Source organism: Aulonocara sp. 'chitande type north' Nkhata Bay, linkage group LG22 (genome assembly GCF_057382095.1).
Source record: "Aulonocara sp. 'chitande type north' Nkhata Bay isolate Kocher_YH1m ecotype deep benthic linkage group LG22, A_spYH_male_GT1.1, whole genome shotgun sequence".
Lineage (NCBI taxonomy): Eukaryota > Metazoa > Chordata > Actinopteri > Cichliformes > Cichlidae > Aulonocara > Aulonocara sp. 'chitande type north' Nkhata Bay.
The window spans coordinates 19,036,147-19,049,058 of record NC_141364.1 but is presented as its reverse complement, the minus strand read 5'-3'; the positions used below and the strand labels follow the sequence as shown (position 1 = coordinate 19,049,058).

The following is a 12,912-nucleotide window of genomic DNA, read 5'->3' as shown; positions in this document are numbered from 1 at the left end:
CAAAAAACGTTATACCTTAGGGGATTTCTAGCAGATCTAGTTCAATAATCACATGATTCAGAACCAGAGCTTGTTGTCCATAAATTTAACAGATGAGAGGAAGAGGCAGAGTTCTTTGTGAAAAGTAAAAAAGGACGGCTTTATTTTCAGAAAACGACATTTGTGAATGAAGAATTTTCCCATAATAATTATTACATTTAGAACATTTTCAAGCTTCTTTTCTTTTCTTAGAGAACCAAAGATAATATCATTTTTAGAAAATTCAAGTAAGTTTGGAATCTTTGGAAAGAGCCAGTAGTGCACATCGTTCCACAGGGCTTTACAGAAAATACAATTATAAAATAAATGTTCTGTTGATTCAATATCCCCATCACAAAAAGAGCAAGAATTATTATCAATAGCAAAGCGACATCTGAGAAATTCTTTGGAAGGGTAAATACCAGAAGGGATTTTGTATTGGACCTCCTTAGCTTTGGGAGGAATGGGAAGTTTTAGGTAATTTTTTCTGATCTCTTTCTTTTGATCACCGGAGAACAGATGTGAGATGGAATTTGGATTGGATCTATAAGGGAAAAAAACATTAGTAAATAATTCCCTAATTTGGGAGGTTTTTAGACTGTTAGCTGTAATGTTATGCCCATTTACCAAGAGTTCAGAGAGGTCAGGGGATCTATAGTCAGGGTTTTGAAAAAGATTATATGCTGTACATAGAATGTTTTGAGGGATAGCCTTAGTAATGTTTTGAAATTCTTTGTTATTTATTTGCAGATTATAATTGGCTCAACTATTATCAAATCCAGACAGAAACACCTGGTTTAAGGAGTGTCAAGAGCATCTGGCTGCAGCCACTGTGGAGCTCCACAGTAACCGGATACACGTGACCTCCACAGTAGCCGGAAGCACGTGACCTCCACAGAACAGATGAAGTATACAAAACAACAGAACATGAACACAAAAAGCCAAGAGTAAAAGAAAAAGGTAACAATTATAAGAATACACACAAAAATTCACATACATATATTGTTTTGAGAGCCTTTTTGTTGGTGGAGTCTGATATTGATTGTATGTACATTTCCACATCCTTAAAATAATGACAGAAATATGGTGTTTTGTTAGTAAACTTACATTTATGGATAAAAAATGTAGCTAAAAGTATTAACAACTTTATCATAAAAAACATTTATCATACTTCTTGGGGAACTTAAAGAAACAGAATAAAACATTTTCCCATCGTAAAGAAAACTCCCTTAAAATATGGACAATAACAAACCTGCTAAATTCCTTCCAGAATCTCTGTGTAAAAGAACAGTACCAAAAAAGATGTGTCACAGTTTCTGGATGATCCCCACAGAAAGTACAATTAGTATTTATGTCCCTTTTAAATTTTACCATGTAGTGACTGGCTGGATAACATTTATGTAGAATTTTAAATGAGACTTCTTTCACCTTATTTACAATCAAATATTTATGGGGGACCATCCAGACTGTCTTCCACTTGATATCTGGAACAAATCGGTTCCAATAAGATATTATATATGGGAGAGAGACTATCTTCTTGGAATAAACTACGTATTCTCTTATTGCTGTTACCAAGTTCCTGTGAAAAGCAGATTTTTCCTATTGGTGACTCAGCTGGATCAGGGAGAGTGACTGAGGTAGAGATCAAGCTGTCAGTGTTTTTATATAACATTAAAGTCCCTGAGGGTATGGCACCAAGCACCATTGAGAATTCCTGAACACTAATTGGAAAATTATATAGTGCAATAAAGTCGTTGTAAGTAAGTAGTTGTCCCTCTTTACTAACCAGCTGAGCCACCAATAGGATCCCATTTTGGACCCAAGTTTCCAGGAAAAGTGATTTATTTTTATATAAAATATCTCTGTTGTTCCAGATAAGGTATTTGTGAGGTGAGAAGTTGTGTTTATAAATGAGGGTCCACGCTAAGAGGACCTGCTTATGGAAGGATGAAAGCTTTACAGGGAGTTTCTCAACATTGTAATTACAATTTAAAATAAAATTAAAGCCACCAAAACGAGAGAAAATATAATATGGTATAAAGTTCCAGATAGAGGTAGGGTTTTTAAGAAAATGTTTAGCCCAATTAATCTTGAAAGTGTTATTTAAAGTAGAAAGGTCTAAGACGTTAAGCCCACCTGATTCGTACTTATTCATCACAACAGTTTTTCTAATATAATGCGTACGGTTTTTCCATATAAAATTAAAGAGCATACGGTCAATATCTTTACTAATTTTCTTATCCAGATGTAAGGAGAGTAATATTAGTTGCAAGAATTTGTGTGCAAAGTAAAAATAAATATGGTGAAATAGGACATCCTTGGCGAATAGCACGTTTCAGGTCAAATCTCGGGGTGGAGCCATTAATCATTTTAATAGAACTATTGCCATTTGTGTATAAGGTTTTGACAGCTTTACAGAAAAACTTGCCAAAGCCAAATTTTTCCAAACAGTGGAAGATAAATTGATGTTCAATTGTATCAAAAGCCTTATAAAAATCCAGGAAGAGAATGAAGCTATTGTCAGGTACCAGATCAGAGTAATCAAGTAAATCCAAAACCAGTCTAATGTTATTAGAAATGTGTCTGTTTCTCATAAAGCCTGATTGTGTCTCATCAATAATTGTTTCCAAGACCTCTTTAATTCTGTTAGCAAGTATTGAAGCCATAACCTTATAGTCATTATTGAGCAGGGAGATGGGTCTCCAATTATCAATAAAAAGTAAGTCTTTGTTTGGTTTTGGAATAAGTGTTATGAGACCTTGAGTAAGAGAAGGAGGGAGGGTGTTATTCTCTATACTTTCTGTAAAAACCTGCAGTAAAAACAGAGCCAGGAGATTAGAAAATGATTTATAAAACTCTGCAGTCTGTGCAGAGATTTATTGGCCTTAAGTGCAGAAATGGAATTACAAACTTCCTCCACAGTCAGAGGGCTGTCACAATAACTTCTGTCTTCCACAACAATAGATTTTAGGTTTTTAATATTATTGAAAAATCCTGTTGAGACAGCCTCATTATATTTTGAGTTGTATAGTTTAGTATAGAATTCGGCACAGAAATGTGAAATTTCTCTAGGATTGTCAGAGACAATGCTATTAATATTTAGTTGATGAATAGAGTTTGTTTTTGATCTGTATTTTTCAAGTCTGAAAAAGTAAGCAGAATTTTGTTCGCCCTCCTCCAGCCACCTCTTTCTGGATCTTATAAAAGCACCCTCAGCCTTGCGTCGATATAAATCGTCCAATTTATTTTGAAGTTCTAGTAAACTTAATTTATCTTCCTCTGAGATTTCTTCTGGGGACTTCTGGTAATAAGAGGCAATTCTGCTTATTACTACTTGTTCTTCAGCTTTCCTTAATTTAGCAATTTGACTCCCGTATCTTCTCAAGAATTTGCATGCTTCAAATTTAAAAAGTTCCCAATTGGTACAAAAGGACTTCTGTCTGTTAGCTTTGTTCCAATAATAAACAATTAATTTATTAATCTGCATGTTAACCATTTTATCTTTTAGTAAAGAATTATTTAACTTCCAATAAGAGAATTTATGAGGTATATTATCCAGTGTAAACATTTGGACGTTAATGTGAATTGCTCTATGATCAGTGAGGGGGGTGGCAAGTACATTAATGGTAATATTATCTTTATCAATACAGTCAGAAACAAGCCAAAAGTCAATACGTGATTGCCTGGATCCTGTCTTATTGCTCCAAGTAAAGAGTCTATCATCTGGAAATTTTTCTCTCCAAATATCCACAAGATTAAATTTTCCCATAAAATTTTTTAAGTTTGCACTGTATGAAGACTGCTGCCCTGGAGGCCACCTATCAACCGTATTGTCTAAAGCAATGTTAAAGTCTCCACCAATTAAGAGGACTGAATTTGGGTATTTGGAGAGCCAGAAATGAATTCTTTCTTCTAAGGAGTCAAGTAATTTATCATTTTCAGTTTTATTATTGTAACCATATATATTTACTGCAATGAAAGTACTGTTATTGTGTCTGATTATTGAGCAGAGGTAGTGTCCTAAGGTGTCACAGTCAGAGTGTAACACATCCCCAGAAAAATAATTTTTAAGCGTGGCAACTCCAGCAGAACGCTCAGAGCCATGGGACAGACTTCATTACCCCATTGTGATTTCCAAAAATTTGTATCAGCAGGTGTGGAATGACTCTCTTGGAAAAAGCAAAAATCTGTTTTAAATTGTTTGGCAAACAAAAACAAAGCTTTGCGTTTACAGGTTTGTCCTAAACTCCTGGTATTAAGAGAAACAAGTGAAAAAGACAAAGTTATTAGAAAAAAGAAAGAGAAAAAGTAAGTTCTAAACCTCTACAGCTAAGAATATATCTATAGAATAAGGGGACCGGGTGCTGCACAATTTAGGTAGTAGAACAGTAAAAACCCTGAGTGACTAAGCTTATAAAAATACAGTATTTAACTATCTGCTATGGTTTAAATATAGCTTTTTTGGCTGCAGCCAGGTGCTCTTGGAAATATGCTTCCCTTAAATTTTATGCTTTTCCGGTGGAACCGACCCTAGCGCCCAACAGCAGTATTGCACCTTCAGGTACTTTGGAATTTGGTTTCAGTTTTTTATTTCTAAAACTAAATAAAATTCACTTCCATTTTATTCATAATTGCGGACACCAACCCAAAATGTTTGCTGATATTACTTAATGTTAAGAGCTTAGCCTCCATATGTGTACCTAAATGTATTTTTACTTTCATTATTATTACCACCTACACACACAATGAACTGTACCCGCATACACACAATAACATGGACTGAACCACCACTCACAACCACTAGCACTTTATATAGCCTCTGTAGAAATTATCCACATATCTCACTTATCTTAACTGCACTACTGTATAAATAATCTTTCTGTACAATACGATAATTTTTAAATTACAACTTTATAACCTGCACAGTTCACACTTCTGTATATCTCATATTTCTGTAGTTTTCCATATTTATATCCTGTTCATAGCCTGTACATACTTATAGCATATTCATAACATACATCATACCGTGTACATTATAACATACCATAATAGACCCATTTCTGTAATATACTCACATATCTATGTTATTGCTAATATATATTGTAATATATCTATATCATGGCTAAAGCACTTCTGGATGGATGCAAACTGCATTTCGTTGCCTTGTACCTGTGACATGTGCAATGACAATAAAGTCGAATTCTATTCTATTCTAGTATTGGCAGCTGAAGATCAAAGTTTTAGATCCTTTTTTATTTAACATAAATTAGACAAAGTGTAAGACTGTGTGCTATTTTATAATAACATTCTTCAGATTTTGACCCCTCTCACAACATAACCTGTTGCGTTTTGAGCGCTTCAAATTCATTTTCTGTTAAAATCATGATCATTAACAAAGAAACTTTATTCAACCTTGTAAATAAAGAACAAAAGTTTAACCTGAACCCCTGTCACACAGGTATTGTAATAATGCACTGGAGTCAAGTTTATCCTCTTAATGAGGAACATTTTTAATGTACAAAATAATGAAAAACACACTGAAATTCACAAACGGTTTCCTTTGAGCAAATTGTGGGGAAAAAAAAAAAAAAGAATTCCTGTACAAACAGTGGATGGTGAGATGCAGCTTTAAGGCCTTTGGATCATCTCCTTGGTCCACCCCGTCCTCTTCCTCTTCCTCTGCCACGTCCTCGTCCTCTGCCTCGCCCCCGTCCAGCCACTGAGAGGAGAGCAACAGATTTGTCACAAACATTCACCTACATGTGTTGAGTTGCTATGTTACTATAAACATAAGGCAGGCTGTTCTATGCGCAGTTTAAAAATCGAATCTGTGCTACCCTATTCAATTTAAATCTGAGCATTTATCCTGATTTACTTCTGGTTTTAGTAATGTTTAATATATTTAAAAGAAAGTGTAAACACATTGCTTTGAACAGGAGTAACATTTCTTTGAGCAGCAGCATCATTTCAGGGTCTCACATTGCGACTAAACACTGTTGCATGGCTCGAAAGTACAGTACGAGGAGTAAATATGAAGAACAAAACCAGGAGAACCAGTTTTCTGTCACATGTTTAAAGATGCACATGTATGTTGTTTAGTAGGGGTGGGGGGAAAAAATCGATACTGTGTAGCATCGTGATATTTTGTTTTCTAATAATGTATCGATACAGGGACAGCAGAAATCGATATTTTGTTACAAAAAAAGTTTTTGTGGACTCTGACTTCAGAGCATGTTGATCCTTTTTCTGAGCAAGAATAATATCGTATCGTGAGTTAAATATTGTGATAATATCATATCGTGGGATGTATGGTGATTCCCACCTCTATTGTTTAGTGTGGTAAATGGAAGATATTAGAGACTGAATAAAGGCCACATGTCTGTGGTGAGTATAAACTCAGCCATACTGACCGGTGTTTGGTGTTTAACCCCCAATAAATCAATCATCCTTATATCTCCAATCTAATTTTATAAGTTTATCAGTATCAACTTTGTGTCTGGTCATCTCATGCTGTGAAGACAAACTCACACAAACCCTGCTGAAACGCACACCAGCGATAACTCAGCACGAATCAATTTCCATTTCTTAAGGTGACCGTATAACAGCCTGTATCTGACATTTTCTGGGCTTCATGCTCCCGTAACTACAGCAGGACAGAGTGTACAACAGGCCCGAGTACAAACAGCCCTATTAAAGATCACTTAGATACCACAATTTAAAACTGCATCAACTCTGAAAAACTTCCTATATACAAATTTAAAAAACACAGGCCCTGAAAATATAATTTTAATACTGCAGAAGTGAACAAATGTGATCACTGAAACAACCCTGAGCACCCAAGTGATTTCTAAGTGGGCTGTTTAACCACATGTTGATGTGGAAGAGACCAGGCAGAGGGACTAAAAAAAATCTGATAGTACAATTTGCACTAAACAGATTTTAAAAAGACGCAGAAAGAGCTGCGAGCAATTAAAAACCTGCTGGAAACAGGTTGTGGGTGAGTGAGAGCTTCAGACGTGACAGAGGACATCAGTGGAAATGCTTCTGAGGCATTTTATGTTATTGTTACGATAGACGCACCAGTCATTGCTCGCACCAACTGTGACGTCAGCGCAGCACTGTTTTCATTTATGCTCACACTTTAGATGCGCATGAATAGCTACAATGTGTTCCTATATGCTTACACAACTCAGGGGAAAAAAAACACAAAAACAAACAAAACACACCACAGCTTCAGCAGCGGTATGGAAGAACTGTAAACATCAAACACAGCGATCGTGCATAAGGCCGCTACGCTCCCACACCCACAGCCCTCGTTTGCTTTTCTGCACAAAGCTTCCAGATTTAACTTTTCCAAAGGACATGAAAAGCTGCCGTACGGATACTGGTTCACGTGCCTGACCCTTTGTCCACATTCATGTAAAAAGTGTTGGGAAGTGACATTTATAAACCAGCCTGTGGGTACAAAAAACAAGCCTTTAAAGACAACAAAAAGAGCCAGGTGCACAGCAAACACTTCCTCACCTGCTTCTCGCTTCTTGGACTTGATCTTTGGCTCGATGTCGACCAACAAGGTGTCCAACGGGAGGCTGTCCGGCAGGATAAAATAGCGGATGTTGTTGCCACGGATACTCAGCGACTCCAGCTGAGTGGGTTCCCGGTTTTTCAGGGTCATTTTCACCGCCTTCAGGTGGGTGTTCATGCTCACGTCGACACCTACGGAAAGGAAAGGAAAGAAAAATCTGAAAACTGAATACAGTAGATGGAAGTAAGACTCTGAGTGAGTCCAAATGAGTGTAAAAACATCTGTTCCCGACTGTTCTGACTTCCATCCTCCACCTGTGTGCTCCAGTGTGGACAACTACAACTAAACTCTACTATATGAACATTATTATTATTTTACCTGCAATGTAACTGCTGCCTTATGTTTTTGGCTCAGTTGGTCTGACAAGCAGATAAAGAAAAAAAAATGCAGTTTTAAGTCTTTCGGCTCAGATGCCCACTTTCTGTGTTCTGCACTGCATTTTTTGTCAGCCCTTCTCACGTCCCTCATCATTGTACATCATACAAGCACTTGTCTAAAGTCTGTCTTTTATCCAGTGGCTGTGAAGGTAGAAGCGAAGACTGTCATCACTGACACGGTTTAGACTAATGCTGAAATTATGGTTCAGACGTGGTGTGTTGGTTTTCCGTGGACAGCTCATATACCTGCAGAGTGTCTTGTCAGATGGGGGATGTGTCAAAGAAGGGTGTCTGTGGGCCACATGTGCTGATGATCAACCAGCCGACCGTGGAGAAGGGCGAAGTTATGACATAAACACCTGAAGTGTCAAAACTGTGGAAAGTATAATCTCACACCCTACCATCCCAGCACACACTGAGCTTCGCAGAGCACGCCTTCTTCCAACTATTAGATACGTTTACAGAATCAACTGACTGCCTTTGCAAAATTGTATTTATATCATTCACACAAACCCTCCTTACAATCAGCACGATTATCAACACATTGTTTTGCTGACTCCTATTCCACCACTAGATGTCACTGAAATAAAGCTGTGAATGAATGAACCCACTTTCAAGTGGGTCAGTACTGGTTCTCTGCTTCATTTGCACATCACTACTTTGTTGTGTTTCTCCCATTCCTGGTGAACGCCGCTGTTACTTCCTTCCCTGTTGGAACCCACACAGCATCAGCTATGTTGACCACTGTGCAGTTTGGATTATGGAGGGCTGCACTGGAGCACATTTAATAGACATGTCACACAGTACACTGAGTAACCAAAAGCTAACCGTTTTATCTGAGAGTTCTGCGGGAAATCTTTCTAGGTCCTACAACATTTATGCTGTGTGTGGTGCAGTATGTGTTAATTACAGTGCAGTCATGTCCCAACGTTTCATACGCAGTGCCAGCTGATAGAAACAAATAAAATATCTTCGGTTACATCTCTTTACTGAGGTTAGATTTATTTTTTTTTTTTTTAAACTGTGTTTTTCCACTTCCTCCTTTGACCATTCCCCCTCTTCCATTTTGATAATTTCTACAATCTCCCTCCAGGAATTCACTGACATTTGTAAATCCTTATACTGATGCTATGATTATTCTTTTATTAAGAAATTAAAAAAACAGCAGTGAAAAAGTACAATGCACAGGAGGACTTGATAGTGTTTTCTCACTGAAGTATCACTGGGACATTAAAGGGAATACACAAGCATATGAAGACTATGGAACAAACTTCACTTTTTATGATGCTCACTGTATTTACCAACAGAGGGAGCTGGGAAAGTTGCATTCAGCTAAAAGGAGTTTATTGATCTTTAAAATTATTAATTGCAAACCTGGGACCTGCATACTTCGTTTATATTTATATTTAAGTGAGCTATATATAAACATTTCCCAGCATTTCCACAGGACTCTAGCTTTAGGAAGAATTGGGTGCTGGCTTGAAAATGAGCCTTACTGGCCACCGTTACATTAAAATTCTGAGCATTACTTTGAAACGCCTGAACTACAGCATTCTTAGCGGAATGAATTGGCTTAGAGTGGCAGCACAACTAATGAAAGCGGTAAGGAGGTGAGCCCAACACCTGTTTAATACCTGTTTAATAAATCACCTCCAGCTGAGTCTTACCTGTGATGGTGCCGTGGACCTGAGTGCCGTTCTTCAGCTCGATGGTAACAGTCTCATGGCTGAGCTTCATCAAAAACCTGTGGGCATCGTGGAAGAAGATGAACATCTATGTTTGAGTTCAGCCTGGAAATGAACCAAAAACTAGCCTCAAGCTAGCTACTAGCTGCATAGCTTTCACCTGCAAAACAAAACCACCCCTGGAGTGAGACGACCTTATGAAAACCCGCTGAAACCCTCCAGAGTTAACCGCCATAACTAAAATAAATACTGGACTAGCTTTATGCTCCTGCTACTACACATTTAGGCTACGTTTATTTCGTTCGCTGAGTAGCAGCTTAACCGAGGCCGGACCTACGAGTCTGCTAACGTCCACGAACCAAAGTACGTTTAAAAATCGTCGATGCATGCAGCTAATTCCAACTACCGAGCATGAGTTAACACTACAGGTGTAGTTTAACTGTGAATGCGATCACTCTAACTCCGGACAGCCTCCATTCATTCGGCCCGACGCTTCCCGCTCATATCTTATCCTCCTCTTCTCCGCTTTCTATCTAAACCCATCCAGCCGCAACGCCTTCACTTCATCATCCCACGTTCACTCGTTCGTTAAATGGCGCATTCCAGACTCCGCTTACCTGACTAGTTTCATGATGGTGATGGACTGTAGAGACAAATCCTCCACCAAAGAGAAAAATTGCAGCGATCGGGTGAAAACACACACAGGCCGCTGTGGTAACAATTACGTTTGACTCGCGCACTTACGACGTCATTAAAGGAGCGACGGCGATGAAGAAGAAGACACGCTGCACGACAATACTGCCGCCTACTGGTGGAAGAATAAACAGCGTTTTGAACTTATGCTCCGAATCTAACAAATATTTGGATTTATTGAACTTTAAAGAAAATATTTAATAGAAGGAATGCGTATATACATTTTATTATAATATATGTTGTCAAAGTGTCAACATTAGTAAACTATAACGACAGTAAAAACTTACTGTGTGTAAACTAAATAACAAATAATCAGAAAACGCTACAATATAGTGCAAACGTCTTGAGATATCCTTTCTACTTTGCTAGGAAAATGGATCTTCTTGACAGACATCCTTCCAGTGAAAAAGATTTCTGATAAGACTGACCAGTAGGTGTATGAACTGAAGAGCCAGATGCATTCCTGAGCTGTAAATAAAAACTGAAAGACCTTCAGAAAGCCTCAAGAACAGAGATCAAGAAGTTTGGCTGCTTAAAAGCAAAATATAAAGACAGCAAGGGGTGACTCAAGTCTTTTGCACAGTGCTGTGTCTTGTTTAAGTCTTTGGCAGTTTGGTCGTACTTAGTGAGGCTGAGATGCCGCATTGGATTTGTGCTGTAATAGCTGCATATCTAAAAATTTTCCTCCTGACAGATTACAGAAATAAATCGTGAAACTAATCAAACTGAACATTTTACACAATGAAAACAAATTAAAATAAGGAAAGCCTTCCCAAACCCCAAATCAATTTAAAAAAAAAGTAATAAAAACAAAAATCTAACACTTCTGTTCTCCTGATGTGCAGCTGTGTTAAGTTTTTTAAATAAATGCAGTCTAAACCTAAAGATAATGGGTTTACTTATCATTTCCATGTACATGCTAAGAGCTGTTGTGGACTTGACAGCAACATGAAGTGAAAAGACGTCAGTCTACCATGTACATTACGATAAATAGGAGACTAATCAGGGAACATGTTCCCTTTTCTTGCTGATGGAAGCTCAGAAATCAAAGCACTAAAACAAAAAAATAAAAATGTCACTGCAGTGCACTTTCAGTTCTTTTTATTGAGAGTAAACTTTGCACTGACACTTTCATTTTTAGTTTTGGCCACACATCAAACCCTTTCTTTTGACCAGCTGGGAATGTATCAAGTATAATCTGTGAGAGTGCAATTTCAATCTCTTAAACTCTGAAGATGTCAGATGAGGGAGCATTAAATCATAAACACTAATGCAACCGCTTGCGTGACGCCATCGATGCCACACACACACACACACACAAAAAAAAAAAAAAAAAAAAAAAAAAAAAGGGAATATTTAGCCGCTGTCCCTCCGCAGCCCCACCAAACATCCGACATTCGGCAGCATGTTTCTGCAAAACAAAGACGCAGCGTGTGCCCAAACACTGACGTGAATCCCCTCCATCCTCAGGGAGCGGAGCCTGAAATGTCACAACTGCCCTCACATCTCAGCGGGCTTCGTGCAATGCTATGAGCCAGCTACCTTCACAGTTCTCACTTTATCACTTCAGGTTTCAGAAAATGCTTAAAAATCAGTTTTAAGTGAGTCAGTTTGAGTTTTACAAAGGGTGTCTTTGTATTTGTTTGGCATGCCATCAAAGGACATTTAAAATCCCCACATTTATTCTCATTTCACTCCCCAGAGCACCAAATCAGTCCTCATCACAGCAGGCAGTGTTTAGTTCCCTTGTAAACATTGTATTTGGGCAATAAAGTTTAAAGATTTGAGGCTTGATGACATCCCAGCAGTTACATTTCCAAGGCGGCGTCAAATCAAAGTTCAACATTCACATAAAGTGTTTTTTGATCATCGTGGAAAAGCAGCGGATTCCTTCAGAGAGGCTCAAAGAGGTTTTTCATTCAGGGCTGAAAATGTGGGCGCTGCGACTCACCCGTGGGGGTGGGGGGGTGGGGGGGGGGGGGGGGGACTAAACAAAATCAGTGTATTAAAGTGTTATCATCATCATCATCATCATCATCATCATCATCATCATCATCATCATCTTTCATTAAGAAGCATGTTTAAAAAGCAATGACACTAATAAATAGCAACAGATAAATACAATCAGAACAAAACAAAACAAAGAAAAAGGCACACAGATCCAACAACTCTGGTCTCAACAGAAAGAAACATCTTCTCTATAATTAAAGGAATAAAAAGAATCAAATACAGCAGAAACCCAAACCCACGTCCCATCGATTAGAGCACACTGCAGGGTGCTATAAGTAGTGGAAAAGATATGATAAAAAGTTACATAAAACCATAAAATGTGCTCACATTTACAGTATTTGTTATGCCTGCTTTGGCTCAGAAACCGCACGACTCAAAGAACCAGCTCACACGAGCACCAAACAATAAACAGATTCATGAATCAGTGCAGCAGCGTTTTAACAATATATTCTCATTTATTTTACAGTCGTATAAACACCGTTTACAACAGCTTCTGTGAAGACAAAACTTGTGAAAGTGGCTGAAATCTCGCTTTTTATGAAAA

The 12,912-nt window shown here is 37.9% G+C and overlaps 1 protein-coding gene across 1 annotated transcript; it reads right to left on the bottom strand.

Annotated features, from left to right (window-relative positions):
- Window positions 1-5,498: 5,498 nt before the first annotated feature.
- Window positions 5,499-10,419, bottom strand: snrpd1 (small nuclear ribonucleoprotein D1 polypeptide). Its single transcript, XM_086280458.1, has 4 exons — window positions 10,283-10,419; window positions 9,648-9,724; window positions 7,543-7,734; window positions 5,499-5,737 (listed from the first exon to the last, which is right to left on the bottom strand). The coding sequence occupies exons 1-4, from the start codon at window positions 10,294-10,296 to the stop codon at window positions 5,661-5,663; spliced, it is 360 nt and encodes a 119-aa protein (XP_086136584.1). The 5' UTR covers window positions 10,297-10,419; the 3' UTR covers window positions 5,499-5,660.
- Window positions 10,420-12,912: the final 2,493 nt, after the last annotated feature.